Source organism: Sceloporus occidentalis, unplaced genomic scaffold (assembly GCF_023333645.1).
Source record: "Sceloporus occidentalis isolate IW3139 unplaced genomic scaffold, rSceOcc1.0.p SCAF_10, whole genome shotgun sequence".
In the NCBI taxonomy this organism is placed as follows: domain Eukaryota; kingdom Metazoa; phylum Chordata; class Lepidosauria; order Squamata; family Phrynosomatidae; genus Sceloporus; species Sceloporus occidentalis.
In genome coordinates this window covers 30,601,307-30,627,121 of record NW_028316990.1, presented here as the reverse complement: position 1 = coordinate 30,627,121, position 25,815 = coordinate 30,601,307, and the positions used below count along the sequence as shown (strand labels likewise).

At 43.5% G+C, this 25,815-nt stretch overlaps 1 protein-coding gene across 4 annotated transcripts; it reads left to right on the top strand.

Moving 5' to 3' along the window:
• Nucleotides 1-304: 304 nt before the first annotated feature.
• DNAAF8 (dynein axonemal assembly factor 8) lies at nucleotides 305-18,111 on the top strand. Of its 4 annotated transcripts, none has more exons than XM_089540805.1 (10): nucleotides 305-546; nucleotides 2,146-2,443; nucleotides 3,269-3,382; nucleotides 4,001-4,504; nucleotides 9,347-9,449; nucleotides 10,205-10,346; nucleotides 11,724-11,870; nucleotides 13,933-14,031; nucleotides 14,909-15,241; nucleotides 16,785-18,111. In XM_089540805.1, exons 2-10 carry the CDS (start codon nucleotides 2,315-2,317, stop codon nucleotides 16,810-16,812), a joined length of 1,599 nt encoding a protein of 532 aa, XP_089396931.1. In that variant the 5' UTR covers nucleotides 305-546; nucleotides 2,146-2,314; the 3' UTR covers nucleotides 16,813-18,111. The 4 variants fall into 4 exon arrangements, with proteins under 4 accessions (XP_089396931.1, XP_089396932.1, XP_089396930.1 ...); XM_089540806.1 differs by lacking the exon at nucleotides 305-546 and adding an exon at nucleotides 750-833 and having other exon boundaries at nucleotides 4,001-4,495; XM_089540804.1 differs by lacking the exon at nucleotides 305-546 and adding an exon at nucleotides 750-833.
• Nucleotides 18,112-25,815: the final 7,704 nt, after the last annotated feature.

The following is a 25,815-nucleotide window of genomic DNA, read 5'->3' as shown; positions in this document are numbered from 1 at the left end:
GCCCCGCCTTCTCCAACGCGCCTTGGCTCCTCCAAGCAAAACCAGCCAATAAGAGTGCGATTCTCGCCTTGGCCCCTCCTCCTTCAACGCACCTTAGCCTCGCCTCCTTAACAAAGCCAACCAATAAGAGTGCGCTTCTCGCCTTGGCCCCACCTCCTTCAATGCGCCTTGGCCCCGCCTCCTTAACAAAGCCAACCAACAAGAGTGCGCTTCTCTCCTTGGCTCCGCCTCCTTCAACACGCCTTGGCCCCGCCTCCTTAGCAAAGCCAACCAACAAGAGCGCGCTTCTCGCCTTGGCCCCGCCTTCTCCAACGCGCCTTGGCTTCTCCAAGCAAAACCAGCCAATAAGAGTGCGATTCTCGCCTTGGCCCCTCCTCCTCCAACCGCCCAACGCGCCTTGGCCCCACCTCTATAGAAAAACAAACCAATCACCGTGCGCTTCTCGCCTCGGCCCCGCCCCCCAGGGAAAACCAACCAATGAGAGTGCGCTTCTCTCCAGCTAGGTCTCGGCAGGAGTGAGAGGAAAGGAAAAATGAGGGAATGAGAGTAAGGACGCTTTTTTTCCCTTTCCTAGCAAAGACAGGCCGTTATATATCTATAGAAGTGTGACGTGGAGTTTTTTAAAGGGAGTTTTAAAGCATATAAGTCATAGTGAGAGTTAGGATGGTGGTTTATTAGCTGCCAGGACCTGGAGGAGAAGTGGGCGGGGCGAGGGGCGGGGCGAGGGGCGGGGCTTGTTCGCCGTTAGGGACAGAGGGCCGGTTGGAGGGAGACAGAAAGGCCGTTCTCAGGGAAGGCGCGTCGTTTGTGGGAAAGGAAGGGATGATGACTCGGTGAGGGCACTGTGCGGGCGATTTGGCTCCGCTGAGGGCGGCTGTGGAGAACGAGGGGAGCGCAGACTAGCGTCCGGTTGGCATGGCAACAGACGCCTCGGCACCCCTCCTTCCGGTGGGCGTGGCCTCGTGACGTCATGTTGCCATGGTTGCCACCTTCCCTTTGCAGAGAGGCCTTGCAGCCCCTTTGAGACTCACCGAAGGAAAAAAGTGGCAGCATGGCCTTTCCCAGACCTCAGTCCACTTCCTCAGATGCATTTGGAGATCCTTTGGCTATTATTATTATTATTCATTAATAAAAAGTATTGATTTAATGATTGGGGGACACCTGGATAAGGAGACTATGAAAGGGATCTAGGAGTCCTAGTAGAGCACAAGTTGAACATGAGCCCACAGTGTGATGCGGCAGCTAAAAAGGCCAATGCGATCCTAGGCTGGGTCTTTAGAAGTATAGTGTCTAGATCAAGGGAAGTAATAGTCTTTCTCTCTCTCTCTCTCTCTCTCTCTCTCTCTCTCTCTATATATATATATATATACATATATACAGAGAGAGAGAGAGAGAGAGAGATAGGATGGGCGACACCTGGATAAGGAGACTAAAAGGGATCTAGGAGTCCTAGTAGACCACAAGTTGAACATGAGCCCACAGTGCAGCTAAAAAGGCCAATGCGATTCTAGGCTGCATCAGGAGAAGTATATTCTCCCTATGGCTGGACTCAACTTGGCAGCCTTGCCAATGGGGAACACCTTTACCTTTTAGCTGAATGTAGTATTTTCTCGGCCGGTCCCTTCAGACTGGCTTTGCCATGGCCGTCCTCTGAGGCCGAGAGAGCGTGACCCGCCCAAGGAGTAATGTTCACAAGGGTGCATCTACATCGTAGATATAATGCGGTTTGGCACCACTTTAAGTTCTGTAGGTCCACGCTATGCAATCCCGGGATTTGCTCTACAATCCTATTCTTGTAAATAGAGGCACTAGACCCCATCTGATATCATTATTATTATTATTATTATTATTTATTTTATATCCCACCTTCCTCCTGGGACAGGGACTCAGACATTTGAAGCTAAGCAGGGCCAGCCCTGCTTTGTACTTGGATGGAGAGACAGACAATGAATACCATAGAATTGGAAGAGACCACAAGGGCGACCCAGTTCTGCCATGCAGGAAATCTAAATCAGAGTAGGCTGTGTTTTAGAGGAAGGAACTGGCGCAACCACATACGCACATGCGCCCTATTCCTCCTGCAAGGAACTCAAAGGATTGTATATGCTCTTACCCCAATTCTAACAATGCAACTGTCTCACACAGGGATGCCATGAGACGCTGAGAAGCGAGAAGACCGTTCCGGTGGACTTTCCAAGCCTAAGACCCTCTGCCTTTCTATGCAGACATTCCTGCTTTCTGGTTACTCTGCCCTTTTCTTTAGTGCTGTGCCCTGGAGCTCAGCTGAATAGCTTGTATATAGACACCACTTCCAATGGCATCGGAGTATCAGAATAAGGAAGAAGAGGATCCCTATGAGCTAGTGATAGCTCCTTTCCAATGGGGGACGTTCCTGTCTGCAGTTAAGGATCAGATCCCCTCAATGGACTCAGATATATTCGTAGTAAGTCCTGGTCTCCATTTTCAGTTCTCTTGGCGTTGTAGCAAATCATACGATCCCTCAGAGTTGTTGCTTTCTCAAGCCTTGCCCCTTCCAGATGCGCTGGACTCCCACCGCTACAGACAGCACAGTTTATGGCAACTCCCATCATTCCCAGCCAGCGTGACCATTGATAGTACTGGGAGTAGTGGCGCAAGATACCTGGAGAGCACCTGGTTGGAAAGACATGGCGCAGGCTGCATCCGCACCGCAGAAATAATCCAGGTAGACACCACTTTAACTTCCAGCAGAGCTCTCTGACAAAGAAGGCTAAATGTCCCGCAGAACTACCATTCCCAGGACTCCATAGCATTGAGCCCATGGCAGTTAAAGTGGCGTCAACCCGGATTATTTCCGGATCCAGCCACAGAGATTCCTAGAAAAGCTGTTTTCGATGGCAAAATGTTTTTTCTCTCATGCACCGTAAAACAAAAGAGTATATGGGATTAAGTCGTAAGACTGCTAACTTGCCTTAGGTGACTGGAGATGATAATTCAAACTGAGGCCAGACATTGCGCATTTTAGCATAAACAGAGTGCGTCAAAGCATAAATGGAGTTAAGAGCATTTTTAATCCTATTCTATGGCGTTTACCCTAATCTGCTTTCCATTTTCTTTATTGTTCCCTCTCTCTAAAAAATAGTTTAGCGCACCATAGATGTTCACAAAGAAATAAGTGTGCTCAACTTCATAACTTTATATATGACTAGTTAGATTTACTATTAAAAAGGGGGTTAATCCCAGTACAAGGTGGAAATAATTTCATTCAGTATCTCTCTACCTTTGATAGTCTGATGGTGAAGACGACGAGGAGCTTTTCATCTTCCAGCGAGATCAATCCAACCTGATTCCTGACTTGTCAGAGGAACTCGAAGACCTTCCTCTGGAAGAAACACACTTGCAGGTCAGTGATTTTATCCAGCCGCTGATTTCAACTTCAACAGTGTAATATCTTCATTGGGCCCAATAGAGAAACATGGAAGGAAAATAGGAAGTGGAACAGATACTCAAAATGAACAAAATTCTCCATATTGGATATTGATATTCCAGGTTTGTGGTTTGCCGACTCTAGGACATGCAACATATAACTGTCCATATGAGAAGCAATCCGTGTCTAGCTCTAAACCTCACAATGCTAAAGATTGGCCCTGAGCTTTGTTGATGTTGATTGCAAACGCCAATCAAATATTGAGTATTGTGTGTGTTGCTGTTACGTCTAACAGATGGCGCTGTTTTTCCAAAACCCATATTTTTACCTGTCACAGGTGTGACATCTATATAATAGCAGGTATATGTATATAAAAACATGCGTGTATTCAAAGCGATTGGTGAAGAACGTTTGGAGATTTAATGTTTTGAACCAACAAACTCTTACATTTTTATTTGTGGAACCCTACATGCAGTTATTAACACCTCACCGTATCATCAGTGTCTCATTTAGTCCATCTCATTTAGAATATTTATGATTAGGATATTAATTTTTGCCACCGAAATGTGACTGCTGTTTCTCCTGCACTTTTAGAACACCTTTGCATTTATGAGGCATCCACCAGAAGTCCAGAATGGAGATCAAGGAGGTCCACCTTCTCAGAAAGACAAGCCTGTCTCTCAGTCTGTGCCAATGGAACATGTATTACTAAGCAGTGATTGCTTTGGTCTTCTTGCGGAGGAAAGACCAAGCCAGCAAGCCATGGCTGCTTCAGAATTCTCCGCAAGCGAACCAAAACCTGGAGAGGCAGTTAAGAAAGATAGAGGTTCTGTGAGATCGCTGTCTGATCCGTCACCATCTGTGGAAGAGGCACCTTTTCTGATATTAAACAGCAGCATAAAGGAGCGAAGGAAGCTAATAGAAACGAAAATACTCTCCAAGGCAACATTGGGGTCCCCTTCCGGAGATATAGGTCATGTGCAACCAAAAGACGGTAACAAGGATTTTAAAAGAATGGCAGAGACAGAAAGAGAGCCGGGAGGCATTTCAGCTGAACACCCCAGAGAGCTGACATTGTTTGCCTTCAAGGTATGCATGGTAATATCATTCTCTTTTCCTCTTCAAAACAACCTCTCTGTGTTTTCTTTGTCATCGGCGGTTGATGACACAAAGGAGACCTGTTGCCGTCATTGGAGAAGAAGCTCCAAATATGCATAATATTAATAGAACATTTTAGCTTGAACATTAAATTGTTCAGACAGATAAAGGCTGGAGATTGGACATTGATTGGACAATAGCTGTGGTGACCACACTCATCCCGCAGTGGTTTACTGATGGCGTTTTTCAAGATTTTCTCTTTGATCAGGGATATCAGCAGGGGAATGCATGCGCTCACCGCAGGCAACAATGCTCCTGTCATGTTGGCTGTCTCCCAGCCTCTTCCAAATACCCGCTGATTCCAGCTAACAGATAAGCCCAGGCCAAGAGAACATGAAGCGTTCTTTTAATTAAACACTAGCAAAGTAATCTTATATTCCAGAATTCCAAGGAGACAATGCGCTGCTACTCTTTTGGTGCAGTAGCTGCCGTACGTTGACAGCCAGCATGCTCTGGAGGCCAGGGTTCAAATCCATGCTCGGTCGTGGAAACCCACTGGCTGACCTTGGGCAAGTCACACTGTCGCAGCCTCAGAGAAAGCCAAAGGTGAGCCACCACCAAGTTTTGTCAGAGGTACAAGAGGGAGGTTCTGGCAGATACAGAACAGTTCTCTTCCCACACAAGAGGCGGACATATCACGGGGCTTTTGATGCTCACTATGTCCGCCTCAAAACACAGCCTGATATTTATTTATTTAGAGTATTTCTACCCTGCCTTCCAGCAAAAAAGGCTCCCAGGGTGGCAGCTTACAAATAATTAATTTGACAGTTCGCTGCCTCAGGCTTACAGTCTATATAAGACAGAAAACATAAGGAAAAGGGAATAGGAGGGATGGGGGGATTAAGTCTGGCAGATAGTGCCCATTTTCTCTCTCTCTCAGGCCACAGTAGTGGCGCATGGGATGCGGTGACCGACGACATTTCATCCACTTCTGGAGTTAAGGCATGATGGAGCTGTGCCCACCTATTCCTCTGTTCTCTCCTCATAGGAGAAGATGTCACCGGATGAAACAACAGAGGGGACAATGCCACTGTAGGAAATCTGGCAAGAGCACCCAGACTAGTAAATCTATGGCTGAAGTGCAGGTTCAAGTGGCGAAGGCTTCTTTCAGAGCTTGCAAACCTAGTCACTGAAGTATTTCTTTTACTCCCAAAGAATGCTTGACAGCAGGATCCAAGTATTATTCACCCCACGCAGCCGTAGCAATTGCGTAACTTAAGTATATTTGTTCTGCTCCTTAGAGAAAGCAGCCTCAGTTCTGGTACCGAAGGCAGTTTATATTGTCCTGCCTTCTCCATCTCTTACCCGCTTCTTGGGGGGGTTGCTTGAACCAGCGAATCGCTTACAGCCTTTGCCAAGCCGCGATTATCTCTAATGTTGCAAATTAAATTGGAATATCTGATGAATGCCAACAGCAAAACTTGCCATGCTAAAGCCAGCGCTAATCAGAGGTTTCTTGACTCCTTTGAGGTTTATCAGCCAGGAAGCAGCACAGAGAGCCCCCTTTGAGATGGCGCAACAGACAAAGGAGATTATCACAATGGAAACTGCATTAGCTTTCAGCGCTGACAGTTCTGGATCGAAATGAAAGGGCTGAATTTACGCATCTGTTGTAACTCGGATGCTGTGTAGTTGTAATTGGCAGTTCACATCTTCTTAAGACTTATAAAAGCTTTTCTCGAGTGCCCTGAAACTGTCAATTTAGAACCGAGACCCAGGCTGTAGTATGAAAAACAGAAAAGCATGATCGGAACAGTTCACATTATGAAAACGGTCAGTTTTAGGTTCTTTGTGGGGGGCAAATAAAGTTCCTGGGCCTGAATTGTGCCGGTGAGGGGAGAAATTGAACCCCCATGGTCCCAGTGGGGGACAGGGGTGTTAGAAGAGGTGTAGTTCTCCTACATTTGGTGGGGAGCATGGCTAGCCCATCAAAGTGGCCTAATCATAAAATCATAGTTTGAGAAACATAGCTTTCTATCATAGAAATGAAAGCACAGAGGAGATAGGAAACAGGCAAACAGCATAAAACAGTGGTTTGCCTGTACACCTATAACCTGGTGATGTATAACAGAGAAGAATGTTAGACTTGCACTTATTCTAATCCTCACTCAGCTAGGAAGGGACCTGGGAGACTTTGGGTCAGTTCACACATTATGCTGAGCTAGGTAGCAAACCCGATGTGGTAGCAAACACAATGAGGTTGGAGTGACCTGGGGAGAAGAGACAGAAAGCGGTTTGTTGTGTGCATTCAAGTCTTTTTCAGCTGATGGCGACTCTAAGGTGAATCCATCACAGGGTTTTCGGGGGCTGAGAGTGTGTGACTCATCTAAGGTCAGCCAGTGGGTTTTCATAGCTAAGCAGAGAACTGAGCCTTGATTTCCAGAGTCATAGTCCAATGCTCTGGCTCTCGTGTGGTGCATTAGGACCATCAACATGGATAGGGGGCAGGAGAGGATAAGAGATTCTGAGAAAAGCAGCTGTAGCATTACTTTCAGCATTTACATTTTTTATGTAATTGTTGTTATCGTTGTCATTTATTTATGCAGTGCACATCAGTGCACATAGCACTTTACACGAGCCATTTCCAATTGTTAACTTGACGGTTATTTAATTGTTACATTATACTGATCTGCCTATGCATTTTTCATTCACTAGAAATACTCGAATTCCACGATTTGTAAAATAAAATGTATTCCTGCCTTTAAAAAGGATCAGAAAGGGGCGCTCTTCATTCAAACCAAAGCCACGAGGATAGGGTTTGAACCCCTCCCAGCAGTTTACACCTGGTTTACCAATCCATGAGCAAGTGCTAGGCACCCCACACAGCTCCTTTCTTTATGTGCCTTCAGTTTTGTGAGTGGTAAAGCGCATGGGAGTGGCAAAACAAGACAATATTAATGGCGTAAAATAATTTCCCACTATATGCAGTTCATTAAGTATCAGTAAGCACTTCTAGAGATGCCAAACTTCATAAACCTATAAGCCACAATTCATAAGACTTGGATTTGAAACTGCTTTCCATTTTGGCTAGTCTAGATGCTCTTAACCGTAATTCTTGGGTGGCTGAATAACAAGATGCAGGGCTGGAGGTTCGTATGTTCTGAATTCTGGTTTGTATTCTTGCTTATAGAAAGGGAGGAATTAAGTGAGAGCAGGCATGCCGCATACACACAGAGCTTGTGTATTTCTTGCCTTAAGCCACAAGGGCCTGTTACAGACTGCCAAAAGAAAGCTGCTTCGGGTCTCTTTGGAGGTATGCTGTTTAAATGATGCATGCATCCTAAGAATCCGGAAGCTGCACCAAAGCTGCACTCCAGTGCTTAGGAATGGAGTGTGGCTTTGGCGCGACCTCCGGACTCTTAGGACCCATGCACCATTTAAATAGCATACCTCCAAAGAGACCCAAAGCAGCTTTATTTTGGCAGTCTGTAACAGGCCAAGATTTGGTTTCCCATTACATGTGAACCTAGCCAATCTAACATGAATTAACTGCTTGCCCAAAAGGCACAAGAGCTCCTCGTTCAGGAGATAAGAAAAGACAAGTGCCTCTTGCGAAGAGTGAGTAATACTTGAAACATCTATGGCACCATCGGGAATTAAAAGTGTATTTGCAAATGAATAACTTTCTTTAGCATTTTAGAGGCTTCTTTTGCTTTTTTAAAGGAGCGCATAAATGTAATCATGTCAATAGCAGCCTACTTTCTCTCCTTTCCTTTTACTTTTTGAGCTATTATTTGATCTATAGCCCACATTTCTCCTAAAACTGGGTCACAAAATGGCTCATGAGGAGTTTACTGTATGTACTCGACTATAAGTCAATCTCATGTATAAGTTGAGGGCAGGTTTAGGTTCCAAAATGATGGATTTCGATATGACCCATGGATAAGTCAAGAGTAAGGGTCATGTAACAAAGGATCAAAAGGGAAAACAGTGCCAAAGAACTGACCAAATTGCAGGAGGCATAACTGTTTGTGTTCACGCTGATGGATAGATGGATGAGAGAATAGAGGAAGGTTAGTGCTTCCAGGAAGATTATACTCTTGTGTTTCACCGGGAGATGGTTTCTATTTGTATGAGAGTTAAAGTATAGTACTTACATTGACCCATGGATAAGTCGACTTAGATTTTTTGGTTCAATTTTTAGACTACAATTTCTAGACTTACACATGAGTATACACACATTAACTAGGAAAAAATTACAGATAAGGACACAAGCATTATAATTTTAAAACACAATTAGAAAAGCTCAGCAATAAAAAAAGGATACCACTCACCACCTGGAAGTCCCTTTTTCAGCAACCATTCAGTTGTGTGGTTGCCCTGTATGCAGCTGCCTTTGCTGGCAAAAGCACAACACCTGGCCAGTTCATTGTAGGGAGCAACCATGTCTTCAACAAAACTGGGCAGGATATCAGTAAAAGAGAGAATGCATGGCTACATATTCTGCATAGCATCACAGAAGTTCATTGCACAAAAACACAAAATGCATGCCTTTGTTACACGAGCCTAAGTTGATCTAGTACAGAGTTAAAGCAGCACTTTAGCTAGCACAAGCGATAGTGATAGCTGCAAGCTTGGATAGCTTCAAAGGAGGATTAGGTAAATTCATGGAGAATAAAGCTGTACATTATCTTCTGATGAGACGTTTTTATCCCAGAGATTATAGATTGTAGGTTTCCCGAAAGCATCTCACTGTGAACTGGATAGACCTGATCCAGTATAGACCCCCCTGTGTTCATTTTACAGTTGTGCCTCTTCAGTCACAAGCATTTCTTGTTTCAGGAGATTGAGAAGTGGGATCTAGACAAAGTTCTTCAGGACCTAGAGAAGCAAACCGATCATACAAGTTGGACAGGAGAACCTGCTTTTCCTTCAATGTACCACGGTAAATTAAGAAACATAATTTGCCTTTCCCAGATGCTGAAACACAGCGGAGATCTATGAGGACACAAGGTGGATTTGAGAAAAGCAAGCTGAAAAGTCATTCCAGATTTGAGTCCTAACCTTCCTGGCTATAACACTTAACTGCCAAGATTTCCGTATAGAAATTCAGAGTCAAAATAGGTTAAACGGAGTTATAAATGCAATTTATCAATGTAAGTTGATAAATAATCCATACTTCATTTCTTCATGGGAGGGAGTGAAAAATAAGTGGGGAAAGCTATCAATGAACAGCTATCATTGTGGACACAGGAGTGGGAACAACGGGATTTATTGCTTTCAGGATACTCATTTTAGTAGCCTAAAGCCACAAGCATCTTTCTCATGCTTTATTTACTCTTTCTCTGAAATAAAAACTGCCAGTCCTCTCATGCACTCAGGCCTAACATATTTATGTGACCCGAGGTGGAATCATCCCTTAACTCTTCATCTTCTGCATTTGGCTATGTGAACATTTATGGGAGTAAAAGCAAAGACAGTGACTCCTTGCAGCAGCCTTCCCTCACATTCCCAACATGTTTGATTGTAACTTTCACCATCCCTAGTTGACACATTGGACTACTATATTGGAAGTTGTAATCGACACGTGAAGGATGCCAGTTTTAGTTACCTAGTTGCCAGCATGCTGGTTCCATCGTAACTGGAGAAATGCCTTTTATCAGCAAGACTAAGTAGTTGTCTTCTCTTTTGCACCGCCAGAAAACTCCAGGGCTATGTCACAAGCAAAGCTCATGGGAAAGCTGGAAGAGTTGTCCCTCGAGCAGTCCAGGGCATTTTTTGCACATCGCAGAAGGTGCCTTGCCAGGCTGCCACACTTTAGTGAGTGCCAGGGAGATGGGAGGTAGGTCAGAGTTTGCTTTTATGTGCCTCTGATGTTGATTTTTATAATTGTCTAAGAAACAGTGATGTCTAGGCTGGCTTGAGTTTTCCCCCCCTTATACTTAGACAGGGCTTTTCCCCTTAGTATAGTTTAGCAAGTGTAGTGCAACCTCCTTTCTATGCTACCACCAGCAGTTCACTTCGAAAGCATGATATGAACCTTTTCTTTAGACCAAATGGGCGAGAACGTGTAGTTTTTTTGGTAGACCCACTGGTGACTTTCCAGGGCCCGTTCTTATCTGAACAGTCCCAGTCTTATAAAACTGTCACATCTGAGTAGTTTCTCAGCCTGAGCAATTTGTGTCAGTGGTGAGGGTTCTGTCTGCTCTCTTGCACCTTGAATTGGGACTCCTCTCTGCCTTTGCATCTGACACTTTCAACCGTCAATTACTATCCTCGACCTCAATGTTCTGCGTTGCCCTGGGTACATCTACGTTGTAGAAATAATGCGGTTGGACACCGCTTTAACTGCCCTCCATCCTACACAATCTTGGCATTTGTAGTTTTATGAGCACTCTTTGGCAGGGAAGACTACAGACCTTGTAAAACTTCAGATCTTGGGATTCCATAGGACGGGGCTACAAAATGGTGTCAGACTGCACTATTCCTACAATGTAGATGCACCCCCTACCTCTAGCTGAGGGATGGGCAATTGTGGCTCTTCGCATATTGTTGGACTACACATGCCATTAGTTTTAATCAGTACGAGTAATGATGTGCTATGATTGGCAGACTGTAGCCCAAAAGATGTCTCATCCACAGGGTCGCCACAAAGTAGGGTCGAGTCAAGGGCCATTAACAACAATAGGAAATCCAAAAATATCTGCAGTTCCACAGCTCCCCACTCATGCCTCCATAGCACATCTGTGACCACACCTGCACTTCCAATCCTTCCAGTGTTAGCTATGGTTTGAAGCTGGTTTAAATGCGCAGTGCCAACATGGCTTTTATGGACAAAACATTACAGGAGATGCCTTCTTCACCAGTGTGCAAAACCTAATGCAGGAATAGTATTGTAAAAGCAGTTCTAATAACAAGGGCCTGTTACAGACAGCCAAAATAAAGCTGCTTCGAGTCACAGTGGAGGTATGGTGTTTCAATGATGCAAGAGTCCAGAAGCCACACCAAAGCCACGCTCCAGTCCTTAGGGCTGGAGCGTAGCTTTGGTGCGATTTCTGGACTCTTAGGACGCATGCATCATTGAAACACCATACCTCCACTGTGACTCGAAGCAGCTTTATTTTGGCTATCTGTAACAGGCCAATGAAATTATTTTGTGCCTTATTGTTTGAAGATGGATAGTCGGATACTCCAGTGACACAGCCATTTATATTCTCAGAGATGTTCCCATTCTAGCGCCACTGACCAACGATCAAAGCCTGAGTCCAGTGGAATTGCAATGGGCTCCAGAACCACCAACTGTGTACATTGATTTAAGGGACACCATTTCCCAGAAGCCTGAATTGTTAGCTGATGAAGAGGAAAGGTAATTACCCAGACATGATATGGGGGATGTTCGTGGAACTAGAGGTAACTAAAAAGCAAAAGCAACCTTTATATTCACTGTGATGATTTGGAAACTGAAAGGAAGGAATAGGTGAACGTCCTCATTTTGTTCATGTGGGATATTTTAATTCCACCTTTTGGGTCAGCAACAAACAAGGGAGCAGGGCTTGCAGATACAATACTGGAACTGCTCTTTGTTTTAAAAAGATGGTGCACATGGCTCAGTGGGAGGGCACAGTGGGTTTAAGGTGAAATGAACCTCCAGTTAAAAGACACAAGAACATTTGAAAAAGAAAGATGTCTGGAGTCAGTTCTCTGATGAGTCCATTTGAGTCCAGAGCTTGGGAATATCCATTTTTGAATATCATTCCCAGAATCTCCCAACCTGCTGGCAAGTTAAGGGAAGCTGGGATCCCAAAAAGTAATGTTAACATTTCTAAGCTCTAAACCAGTGATGGTGAACCTTTTAGAAGCCAAGTGCCCAAACTCCAACCCAAAACCCACTTATTTATTGCAAAGTGCCATGTCCCTCTGGCTTTCTAATAACAAACTCTGGCAAATTCTGTCCAGGGACGATGGCACATGTGCCCACAGAGAGGGCTCTGAGTGCCATCTCTGGCACGCGTGCCATAGGTTCGCCATCACTGCTCTAGACCAACTGAGATACTAGTTGGATAGAGTAATTCGCTCGGTTTAAGCTACATTTCAGTACATGTCCGTTCTGAAGCAATAACATATCCTAGAACTGTCAGGAAGAGCTGGATTGTCTACTTGGAAATTTGAGCTGGTCAGTTGAAAATTAATTGGATTGTCTGGATTATCCATTTGGGCTGCTTTGTAAACTATACTGTACGTTTCAGCATCCTGAGCTTGGTGGGTTTTATCTTTTTGATTGTTTGCACATATGTCTGAGTATATGTTATTGTGGTTTTTAAAACAACAACAACAACAACAACAGGTCCTTGCCTTTTGCTTTAGTGATTGTTTCCAGCCATCTTCCCATTATTTGTGTTTTCTTGGCATGAGGCAACCTCACACACCCTTCCCCAGCTTTGCAGCGCTTCTTTCTTTCCACACGAGAAACATGTCAAATAGAGCCAAATCCTTTGATTTCCAGTGGAAGAATTAAGTCGGAAATGGCCGTGAGCTTTAATCACTTTAGATGGGAGATGAACGAATTAGAACATTGGCTGGCAATTCAGCTGGGGTTGGGTTCTTTTAATCAGTTACGGGGATATTTAATTTTTGAAACTGTTTGGATCCTGGTGCATTACTGCAGCAGAAAATGAAAATGAAAATATTAAAGGCAATGTTTCCTATTAGAGATTAATGCTAGCTTGCACCAGTTATGTTACTCTTCCTTTATTTTTGTAGAAAGACACCTATGTTGACATTTAGAGAGAGATTGAGAGAGAGATTGAGAGAGAGAGAGAGCAGGATGTAGTGATTTGAACATCAGACTATGACTCTGGAGGCCAGGGTTCAATTCCCCACTCGACCATGGAAACCCACTTAGTGGTCTTGGCTCACATACTCTCAGTCCCAGAAACCCCTGTGATAGGGTTGCTTTAGTGTCGCCATAAGTCGGAAATGACTTGACAGCAAACAACAATAACAAAGCGATATCAAGAGGGATGATATGAAGGTTATTTACGTGGATTTGTCTTAATTATTCATATGTCAAGAAGTAACGTCCAAGTTTATTTTCTATGCTGTTGACCAGCTGAAGAATTCGAGTGCTTGTGCCAATTTATGTAACCTTCATTTCTTTGCAGAAAAGCACCTATACTGAAAGAGAGGATATGAAATGTATTTAAAGTGAATAATTTCCCAAGTTTCGTACAGTTTTTTTCCCTATTCGGAAAGGTTGAAATGCTTCTCTTAAGGTTTACTTACTGGCCATTTGAGCATCATGGTAAAATATGCTGCTGTTCTGGCCTTCAGCTGTGCTGAATGCACCACCGAGAACCTTTCTGAAACTGAATTGAGGAAATTTCCCAAGCCTTCAACTACAGTAATGAGATTTCTTGTTCATTTTGCAGCTTGAGTGACAGCTCCACAGAGGAGGAGGAGGAAGATACAGACATGACAGACTTGGAAAAAATGGAAGACAAAATGAATGAGCTTCTCCAGCCATCACGGTACCGAATAATGATGCTTCACGTTTTCTGGAAGTGTTAACATGACAGGGATTACATGTGTTTTCCAGACACTGACACCTCTGCAATCCCAAGAAAGATTAGCAGACACAGAAATGTACAAGTGTCGGTAAACTGGCTGGCTGCAAACCTACATTTGCCACTAGGTACATACCCAGAGTGCTGCAGACAAGTCAAGTTGTTTCATGAATGTTTCCAGACATGCTTGTCTTATGCACACATTACACTCATAAAATCATAATGTGCCATGTGGCTCTGAGATTCCCAGGGATCTCAACTCTGTATCCAAAAATCACATTCTGTGCTTTTTCTGCACTTGCATGATATCATGACAGACGCACAGCCTTGCAGTTTTACAGCCATTGGTGTTATCACTTACTGTAACACTGGTCATTCCCATGCCAGCTCCTGCCTATTAACCCGACTCCACTGGCCATTTCTTAACTGGTGGTTAGGATGGTTCTAAGATGTCATTCCCTTATTGCCTCCTCACTCTTCTGGACAATGAAATTGTTAACAAGGAGAGGAACAGAGGGAAGTGACCATATAATGCTAGAATTCACCATTGTAGGGCAGGCAGATATCGACTGAAAACAAGCACTAGTAGACAGCCAGAAGGATTTTGTGACTCATTTCTTGGGCCTTTGCTTAAATTGTGTTTGTAACAGCATGATAACAATAACTTTTACATTTGACTGTTTTTTGGGAGGGTTGTCTGCTTTTATCATTGATTTTATTAATGTTTATTGGTTATGGTTTTTAATCTTGTGGGCTATCCTGAAATGGCTCTGTATCCCAAAAGATGGCCTTAAGTAGTACTTTAGAAGAAGCAACAAAATAAGTCCTCTCTCTCATTTAGCAAGGATTGCACCGGGAAAAGCTTTCTGCTGCAACAGCTTCGTAACTTTCGTAGAACGGCGTCTCAGTCTGCGCCAGACGAAAGAAGGAGCCCAGATCATCCGAGCTCAGAAGGAGCCGATCCGTTGAATGTCAGAGGAAAGTACAACCCGAAATGGAGTAGTCTGACTTCAGTAAACCCAACTGATTCAAAGCCAAATGCAAAGTGCTTCCCACTTAAGTGCACTTACAGTGTTGCTAGGCCCTCAAGAAAACTCAAGGAAGAAGCCAAGGAAGGGCCATGTTCAGAGTTGCATCAAGATTCTTCCACAGACAGCAATGCAGAATATCCAAGGTGAAAAAAACCCTGGCATGTTATTGATTCCATTTGCATCTCATTTTTCCTGTTCAGCCCCCTCCCTTTTTAAAAAATCCTAATAACAAACTAATAACAATAGTCATGGCCAGACCTACAACGGCTGCTGTTCTTCAAAATGTTGTGCAGTTCCAAGTAAAACTGTGAGTTTCTTGAAAATATACAGTTTTTCAGTGCTGCAGTGTTTTGTATCCTTTGCCATGAAAAAAAAATCCCAAATGTTTTGACACTACAGGACAGTGGTTCCCAACCCCTTTGGGACCCCTTTGGGGGTCAAATGACAATTTCATGGGGGTCGCCTAAGACCATTGGAAAACACCTATTTAATTACAGTTATGAAGTAGCAATGAAAATAATTTCATGGGTTTGGCTCACAACAACATGAGGAACTGTATTAAAGGGTCGCAGCGTTAGGAAGGTTGGGAACCACTGCTACAGGAAGTAGTGTTTGCTTTTCCCTCGATATCTATGGGGAAATGGAGGTTTTCACCATCCAACAGATGGTGCAGACTCACCAAGACTGGTGCACATAGTGCTAAATCATGGCTAGCTTTATGAGGTTAAAGTTTCACAACTCTCTTATCTATATGTAGATGAATTAAATATAGGATGCTTTAATTCATTAGATGGATTATATCAAGGTGGGCAAAGTGTGACTTCGCCAGGTGTTGCTGAACTACAGCTCCCAGCAGTCCTAGCCAGCATAGCCAAGGGTAAGAATGTTGGGCGTTGCAGTCCAACAAAATCTAGACAGCCACATGATTTCCTACCCTGGATTAGAGAAGGTTGTGTGTAGAGAAAAATTGGTTGTTGTAAAATTTGTCAAATATACCTTATTGATTTGGGGTGTTTTTAAAATGTGAAATATTGCAACTGAATCTTTTTATGTTTATAGCATCATAGAATCATAGAGTTGGAACTGGTTGCAAGAGACATCTACTCCAGCCTCCTATAAAACCCAGTGCAGTTCTATGTTTTTGGTATATAATTAATTGAAAAAACACATCAGGAATCTGATTACTTATGAATTTTTTTTTTCATTGGCTAGAAAAGTGGAATTTTAACAAGCTGGTACTTATGACACAATGTTGTGTCCATCCTGCTGCTGCCTTGTATTCCATTCATTAACTGTTGTGCACCTTTTCATTGATGGACAAAACGCATCAATAGGCTCTCAGTTCCATTGCTATTCTATTACTGCCTTTGTGCAATAAGTTCCTTCTGCTACAGTTCTACTTCTTCCTGTTGTAGCAGTTGTGGCCATGAACACCTTCCCAGTGTGTCCTGCTGTGTACACAACCACACAGCACCTGGCTTCAGGAGGTGGTTGGTAACCAGGATCACCCATTCCCCTGCTTCCTCCGAAGTGTTTGGCAGTGTGAAAAATGGATGGATCATGGTATCCTTCCATTCTTAAACTAGCATGATTCTGGCAGGACACCAGGCTGGTATGATAAAATCCTTAAATGCAAATAAAGACCAAACCATACTAGAAAGGTTTCCCTGTGTTTGCATTTTACAGGTCAGAAGAAAGCCAGAAGGAAGAGTAGAGGAAAGAGAAGCTCAGGGAAGAGAGACTCCAGGAGATGATGAGAAATTAAAGCTTTGGCACCGCACCGCTGGGAAAGAGCCCATGGCAAAACAAATGGCCTTCTTGTTCCATACAGTCAGTCAGTCGGACAGAATAGCTGAGGAACAACATTTTCCTAGGGATCTCATTCTTTATAGAGCTGACTTCATTTTGACCCTGTTTGTCTTCTGGCTGTTTTTATTTAAAGCTAAAACTTCAAGCATGCTAGCTGCAGTCAGGGCAGAAATTTCTGATCTGGGTTGTGTCATGCTATACAGTATTCAGCATCCGGATGTTTGTGTATATAGTGTAGTATCAGGGTGTTTTTGTTGTTATTCATTCCTTTAATACAGTGTTCCCCAAATTTTGGTCTTTCAAATGTTTTGGACTTCAGCTCCCAGAAGTCTTGACTGTCGGCTAGACTGGCTGGGGCCTCTGGGAGTTGAAGTCCCAAACATCTGGAGGACCAAGGTTTGGGAACACACAGCTTTAATGGGTTTATCATCCCTCTTTTTGATCCCAAACTGGGCTTACCATGCTGTTTAAAATGTAACCATTAAATCCTTTTTAAAAATCACTAAAATATTATAGCAAGCAAATAAAATAATATGATATGGAACAGCAGCGGATACCTGCTGCATTTTGTTAGTTTGTTTTTGATGTAGGCAGATATTCAGGGCATAGAACCCAACACCGAAAAGGCCTTGTCCCTTGTCATTGACAGACCAGTACTGTGGAAACAGACAGCAGGACCTGCACTGACTGTACATTAGTCTGTTTACTCATATTCTGACATATTCATATCCACGTTCCCATCCCAAAGTGCTTGGGCAGCTTATGAAATGAAAACAATTTCCATTCCCTTAAAACTGAACATGTCCAGATCAGCCAAGTAAAAAATAGGAATTAAATACAACCCTTCCAGCAGGAACCTCCCAATATCAACTCTCCTGTCTAGTACTTTCACAAAATGTTCCCATGCATTTTCCTCTTATTCATAAGCCTTTATGCCTCCCTCATAATCCCCTAAGAAACACAAATGTGTTGTATTGTAGTAGGCCGCTGATACTAAATGCAAGGTTTGCATTAGCTAGCAAACATCCCTTCCCTGCAAATATTAGATATTATTTTCCTCTGTTATTTTATTGCATTCAGTGTATTGTGGTCCTTAGTCCTTACTGACTGTGTTAATACATCTGTTTCCCCACCCCCCCACATCTTTTGAAGATGTGCTAGCACTTATCCTTGTCTACTTTTACAAAGTGAATTAAAACATTCCCACGCAGTTACTTTCTTTGGTGCTATTGTGGTTATTTTTTAAAACAGCTTGCTTTTTAAACTGTGAAGAGGTGGGGAAAGTGCAGCCCGTGGCCATTTTGGGGAGTGGGTCAGGCCCCCCCCGGCTCAAATTTCCTCTGACCATTGCCCACCTCTGCTTTAGTGGATATTAATATGAACGTTTGTTTTCTTAATCAATGACGAAATTTAAGTCCAGATGGTTCAGACTGTCCAGAATGTCCGGTTCCAGTTGTGCTCATTGAATCTTTCAGTCCATGTTTCATCTGTATTTGGAGCATGCTGTATCTCTCCATCTGTATGCATCTAAGTCTTTGATTTGTCCTTTGGGTTCAGAGTCATGAATATTAAAAATATGCAATTAAAATTTTTCATTTGGAAGGAGAGAAAAAACCATTGGTTATCCAGGATACAGGGCTTGACCCGTTCTCTAGTTGGTTTCCTTCAAAGAGATGGGAAAGGAACTTGTTGTTAAATCTTTCTTTTTCTCTCTCTCTTTCTTTCTTGCTTACGGTTTACATTTGTCTTTGTTCAGTTTATCCTCCGATTCTCCCATTTATTAAGATCATTTTGAATTCCACTGTGTCTCTCAGAGTATGTTGCAGAAGACCTGCACAGGTTTGTGTCATCTCTAAATCTGATAAGTACACTATCCGCTCTTTCATCTTAATAATGTTATAAGCTAGAATTCTTTCACGTACGGTTCTCTTCACAATGTACAGTTAGCAGTGCCAGTCTTCCAAGGGTCCTACATGGTTTGCGATCCACGTTTAGCTCTTAACTCTGACACATCTTTATTCTTCACAAACGTCTATTAATAAAACGTTTAAAAGGGAAGCAGCAACAGCATCATCAGTCCATTTGCAGCTGTCCTTTTCAAGATAGGTTTGAAAGATAGCTTGACAGCCGCATTTTCTGAGTCTCAGATTAGAATATCCTCCCCACCAAACACCACTTTTTGATTCACACAGATTGATGAATTAAGTTATTTTGACATGCGGAACCAAAGCAGATATAATTTGGCAGCCATGTCCTTTCGAGATTTGGAAAGGAGCATGACTATATATAAGCATCGCATTTTGACAGCGCCACTTGATTTTCAAGTGAATTTCCAGCTGTGTCATTTTGGGTAGATCCTAGGCAGCCTTGACCAAGTTTCCTACTTTGGGTCTTCTTTTGCCTGATTGCATATGTAACCACTGTCTCCAGTTGAATTCTGTGTCTGCTGAATCCTTGCCTAGCTGCCAGGGCCCTTGGGACAAGCCAGCATCCATAAGCAAATAATACTTCAGCACAAAGAACGAACTGGAAAACAGGATCAAGGATTAACCCAGAAACATGGACAAACCAGGACTCAGGATCAAATATGCAGAGCTCAGGAAGACCGTGTCGTGTGAGCAAGGCTTATTTGGGACATGAATCCCGTCATGCTCCTTACCTACCAGAAAGATCCAATGGCCAGCCTGGGTAGACAGAGTCAACCCAAGTCTGAAAGGTGCGTAATGGAGAAACTGTCACACCTTCTTGTGTGGATAACCCCACAAGACAGCAGCACATAGACTAGTAGCTCCTGACCTCAGAAACTGACCACTTGTTTATTTGGACTTCTTTTGCCTCTAACCCCGCTGGACCCTGACATGAGGCAGTGTATCTATAAAGACAAAGGAATTTATCAGACAAGACTAAAAAGCAGAATTTTAAAAGGATAAAAGTGTATTTGGATGGTACGTATCATATGACATAATGTTGGTCCCGCTGCTGCCTTGCACTCTGTTTGTTACTGTAGTGCACCTTTTTATCAATGGGTAAAACCTGTCATAGAATCATAGAGTTAGAAGAGACCCCAAGGGCCATCCAGTCCAACCCCATTCTGCCATGCAGGAACTCTCAATCAAAGCATCCCTGACAGATGGCCCTCCAGCCTCTCTTTAAAGACCTCCAAAGAAGGAGACTCCATCACTTTCCGAGGGCAGTATGTTCCACTGTCGAACAGCCCTTGCTGTCACAAAGTTCTTCCTAATGTTTAGGTGGAACCACTTTTCCCGTCGCTTGCATCCATTGTTCTGTGTTCTAGTCTCTGGAGCAGCAGAAAACAAGTTTGCTCCATCCTCAATGCGTCAATAGGCTGTCAATCTCGCTGCTAGTCTATTACTTCCTTCATCGTGCAATAGGTTCCTTCTGCTGCAGTTCCACTTCGCAGGCCGTCATGAGCTGTGAGTGGTTGTGATTCTGCTCCTTACCCCTTTCCCCTTTGCAGCAATTGTGGCTGCCAACAGCTTCCCGAAGCCTGCTGCTGTGTGCACATTCTCACAGCATCCAGCTGTGGGAGGCAGTTGGCAGCCACAATTGCTCATTCCCACCCTTCCTTCTGGAAGGTGGCATTTGAGAGTGTGGTAAACAGATCACACCACCATGGATCCCCAAAACGCTATCGTAAAGAAAATAGTACTGTGGTGGCAGGACTCAAGCTTGTGTGATAAATTTGAGAAAGGCAGCTTGAAAGACAGGAATGCTTGCCTCTTAAGGTTTTAAACTTATTTTATTGACCCACTGTGGTGTACCCGCACTTATTTCATGGCACACTCCTCTAGTGCGGTATATTGGTCTGGTGCATGTCCACTATAGTTCTGGGCATTTCTGCCATAGACCTGGAACATGGCAGTCTTTCTGATCATTCATAATGCATCGCTCTAATTGAGCTGAGCAATAATGACACTGGGGGAGCTTGGAAGCCCTTCGTTGCTTAATGAAGGTGCTTAGAAAGTAATATACTTCTTCCTCGCCTCCTTTTTAAATAGTACATTAGCAATTACACTAACAGACGCAACTCAGAGAGTCAGGAGGGAAATGGCTCCTCTGTCCTTAGCCTACCCCTTTGTGCTGCCTATGGGGAGTCGTATCCTGCTCTGTTCTTTTGTGAGGTCCCTCTCCCTTTGGCATTGTATACGTGTAACTGAATTAAATTTGGTCTGTCGAACTAAAATGAAGGCTAATCTCTGCAGATTCAGTTCCATGGCTGGGTGGAGACTTAATTTAGCAGTGATCTAAATAGACTTCCACTGATCATGCTGATATAAGGGTAACTTGGACGGATTTGGGTTCCTAGAAAATACGTTACTTAAATTGGGCTTGAAAAACAGATATTCGACTGGCCACCTAGAACTACTTTTGGGCAACAGGTTTGGAAAGCTTTTCAGATACATTTTCTTTTAGGTTACACATATGCCACACTAATGTTCAGCAAATTTGCTCTGGGCTCTAGGGACCTACTGGTAAGCAGAGCTTGAAAGGTGTTGCAAACAATGATCTTACCTGTAATGGGTTGCTCTTGCAGGGAATTAAGGCTACATTCTCACTGCAGTCTCACCCTCATAGCTATTCCACCAGGACTATGGCCACATATATGGTCTTGGTAAGGGTTTCCATACCTGACTTAGGTAAGCCAAGAACATGGTTGCAACAGCTGATGTTTATCTGTCATTGATTCTGAATGCACAATCTAAGATGGATGCTGCTTTTGGCAGAGCGGTGCTCTTTTCTAATGTGCCTGCCTGTGTCCCAACAGGTAAGATTGCTATGCACATAAAATACTGAATGCAGAGAAACCACAGGAGACCAAGATAGCATATAGGTAACAGTGACTATGCAATTGACAGTCTCTGCATTCGCATGACCCATCATTCCTCCTTGCTCTGGTACACTGTTCAAGACCATTGTGTTGGGGGGATGATTGAACTAAATAGTAGCTTAGAAAGGACCTTGGCTTAGTGACGGAGCACTGTCTGTGTTCCCATTAGAAACAAGGAGATCTACACTGTAGAAATAATGCAGTTTGACCTCACTTTAAGTGTTGCAGCTCCATCCTGTGCAATCCTGGTATCTGTGGTTTTACTAAGTCTTTAGCCTTCTCTGCCAAAAAAATACTGGTCCTCTACAGTTAAAGCAGCATCAAACTGCCTTATTTTTACAGTGTAGATGCACCCAAGGTAAAGGAAATCTTCCTTTTTTGCTAGAATCCCAGGACCCAAAAACCAAAGTTGGGTGCAGAAGAGTAACATTTGAGCCAATTCTAGCCTGAGAATTCATTTTTCGTATTGGAAGTGGGCAGCTTACACAAATTCCACTTGTATATCCCAGGCTTCTCTTCATAAGATGTGCCTCCATGAAGGAGAGAACCCTTAAAATACTGTGTTTAAAATACTGTTTACATCACCTTAACTAGCTGGAATGGGATTCCTCTTCTACCAATTGGCTGGAGAAGGCATGGTGCCAGTTTGAACATACCTCCATGTGGTATCATGTTCCCTCCCTTTGGGACACCATAAGCTTTCAGTATTAGCAAACTAGACATTTTTGTGGACGATTACTAGTTTTATCACTGTTTTATCAACTTTGCCAGCTAAATACATTGGCTTACATCATGCCTGTATAGTGTGGATCTACAGTCATATCATTGCATGTTGGTTGCACTGACTATACCACCTTTCTGCATTGTACAACTGATTGTGCATCTGCCGATGTGCCCACTTAGTGCCCTGTTGTGCGACGAAGAATACACAGTGGCTGTTCCCGCAATCCCAGTGAATCAAGTTGCACGCTGAAGGCACTTAGGTGTAGCTACACACCATCCAAGCTGCATGTGAAACAGCTATACTTGTGCAACTGTGAACTGAATGCAAGTGTTACACAATGGCCAAAAAAGTGTAACCACACATGTCTAAAGGAACTTTTGCAGCAGATCAGAAATTGCAAGTGGTTGGAAACATCTGAAAATTCTTAACTGTTATCTCTTGGTTGAAAATGGCTTGAAATGCGATGCTAATCGGCAAAATGACTCATGAATCCTGGGCTTTTGGAGACGTTGAAGCACCAGGCAGCTTTATATTAAAAGTATAACTTTTATTACTAATGAAGCATTAGCTGCTGCCTCCTGGACATACGGCGGGTTTAGGGACGATGACTTGCACCAAATTTGATCTTTTGAGGGACAGGGACTTGTAAGGAAAAACCTCTCCTGCAGAACTCTTATTTGTAATAACGGCAACAAAAAAGACGATGGTATCAGATGAAATGATGACTAATCTTATCTATTATTTGGATTTCATGGCAAATTTGTGTAGATTTAACAAAGAAAAATCCAAATCAATAGAAGGAGTGTTCCGTTTGCTATGCCAATTGCTGCTCTTCTAATGTATCTCCATCCATTTGGGTGCTCATCTCACCATGGTTGGCCCACCACTGTGGGATGTTCATGGTTTTCGATCTAAAACCTTGCAGAGGTCCTGAGATCTCATGAGACCCTCCTCTCCCAAAGTATCTTGCCTCATGCATCCTATATGCATATACAGTCGGCCCACTTTATCCACAGTGGACACCAAGGGCGCATTGTATGCAGAAAACCTGGCAATGCTACTTTTGATGCCTCCATAAACTGGATGTAACATGGAGGGAGATGTCAAATAGGAGCTCTGCAGAGCATCTTTCGCCTCAGGGGAGCGTTTGCCAGTTTCCAGTTATATGCCCAACATCCCTGAGTCTCTCCTTCGGCTCTAGGTCCTTTTGGTCTTGTTCCCCTAATTGGAATGTATTTTAATAGCCTTTCAGAGATATGAAGAATGGCGTCTTTTATAATCCCGGCTTCATTTTGGGTTTGATTAAAGTGACCTTTCAGCTTTAGTACTGAATTATGCCCCGGACAGAATTTGACAAGCTAAATGGTTTGTTGCTTTGGCTTAACGGGGAAGGATAATGTTTGAAAAGCAGACGAAATGATTGCTTGCTGGTACTATTTCCTTCAGGTTGACTGAGCGACCAGCAGAGGTCCTCTTATACCTCTCCAGCCTGAAAAAAGGAACCCACACGAAAGCCGACTTCCCACCATGGCTAGCCTCCAGATCTGGCTGTTTCTGTTTTGTTTTCTTGCTGGCTATAGGAAATGGAGATAGCATTTTCTTGCATTCTTATCACCTAGCAGGGCCGGTGCTGTTCCAAACATGATAGACTAGCCTTCCCTTGCAAGATATCCCTCTAAATGCACATGAATTAGTGCATTGCTGAGCGGTGTGGTCCAGCTGATAAGAGCACTGCATGGGAAATGAGCATACAAAAGGCAAGAGAAACTGCAGAGAAATAGGCCTTGCTACATTGCTATGACTTACAGTCCTGCACAAGCCATACCATTTGGTTACACAGGAGGACTGGGTGTTATAACTGCAAAGGACGGCAAGGTACCCCCAAATTGCAGGACATTTGAGAGAAATGGAGGACATTACAAAATAAAACCTAAAAGCACTCGTATAAATGTGATAGGATTCAAAGATATAGCCGTGTTAGTCTGTAGAATCATTTCAGATGTGGTTCTGGAGAAGAGTGCTGAGGATCCCGTATGGACAAAAAGACAAATGTGGGTCCTAGAGCAGATGAATCCAGAAATCTCCCTGCAAGCCAAGATGACAAAGCTGAGGCTGACGTACTTTGGAAACCTTATGAGAAGGCAGGACTCATTGGAGAAAACAATGATGCTGGGAAAGGTGGAGGGAAGCAGAAAGAGAGGGAGGCTGCGTGCAAGATGGATGGACTCTATTAAGGAGGTCATGGGTATGTATTTGCAGGACCTGAACAGAGCAGTGGAGGTGATGTCTCATCCACATATAGGTCAAAATCGACTTGAGGGCAGTTTAATAATAACAACAAAAACTTGTTTCTAGCCAGAAGGTGGATATAGAGCAGAGCAGAGGGTGAACCTTGGCACCACAAGGGAGTGAGGAAGCTAACTACAGGGCTGTACAGACCGCCTCTTTTAGAGCCAGATTGGGGCTGCGGCAACCACACACCACAGCCCCGATCTCACCTATCCGCTGTGCAAAAAGGAGCCACAAAAAGCAGCTCCTTTCTGCATCACGGAAAGGGTGCCATAACCACAGCACCATGGCTTTTCCACTCTCCTTTGGTGCTGTGCTGCATCATGGCACCAGAGGAGTGCCATGATGCCCTGCACCATGTGGTGTGGGGCGCGGTGTCACTTTGCCTTGACTCCACTCCCAGGCCAGCCAAAGTTGCCGATCTGTACAGCCCCTAAATAAATACAAAGACTCCCTGAAGGGTTTTTGCAACAGACTTCTAGATGGAATTCCACAACTAACCAAGGACTATTCTGTATTTCCATGGAATTTCCCATATATCCAACAGTCACGCATGCATAAGGGAACAAGCTGTTATGACAAATGATCAACAAGGAAAGATTTCGTTCACTGGTACCTTACAAATCTGTCTCCCTACTTTTAGCCGCTTCCTTTGCCTCCCATCTCAAAAATCAGCTGAGGCTTAAAAATCTCAGTACCATCCAGGCAAAGCGGTGTATGTTTCAGATCAGTGACTTTCAAATGTTTAACATACAGAAAACCAGTAGCATTATGGAATACAAATTCAGTACCAACGTGCATCAACTGAAATGCTTGGGCCATTAGTGTTGCTATTACCTACCTTCCCGCAGTCAAATGTTTTTTCTCTGACTATAGTATATCTGGACAAATGAATGCAGGCTGATGACGACGACGATGATGACTATTGCTATTGCTGATGCTATGGTTCTCTTTTTGGCGCATCAAGGCAATTTTCACAGTGCCTCCAATATTTATTTTACAACTTAATGTGGAACTCTTGGTTTGTTAGCAGATGGCACTGGTAT

Excerpts from the sequence above, each read along its gene's own strand:
- DNAAF8 (XM_089540805.1), top strand. The coding sequence starts at position 2,315 with ATGGCATCGGAGTATCAGAATAAGGAAGAAGAGGATCCCTATGAGCTA. Across the intron at positions 9,450-10,204 it reads TTTTCCTTCAATGTACCACG|AAAACTCCAGGGCTATGTCA; the intron begins GTAAATTAAGAA and ends TTGCACCGCCAG. Across the intron at positions 14,032-14,908 it reads GAGCTTCTCCAGCCATCACG|CAAGGATTGCACCGGGAAAA; the intron begins GTACCGAATAAT and ends TCTCTCATTTAG.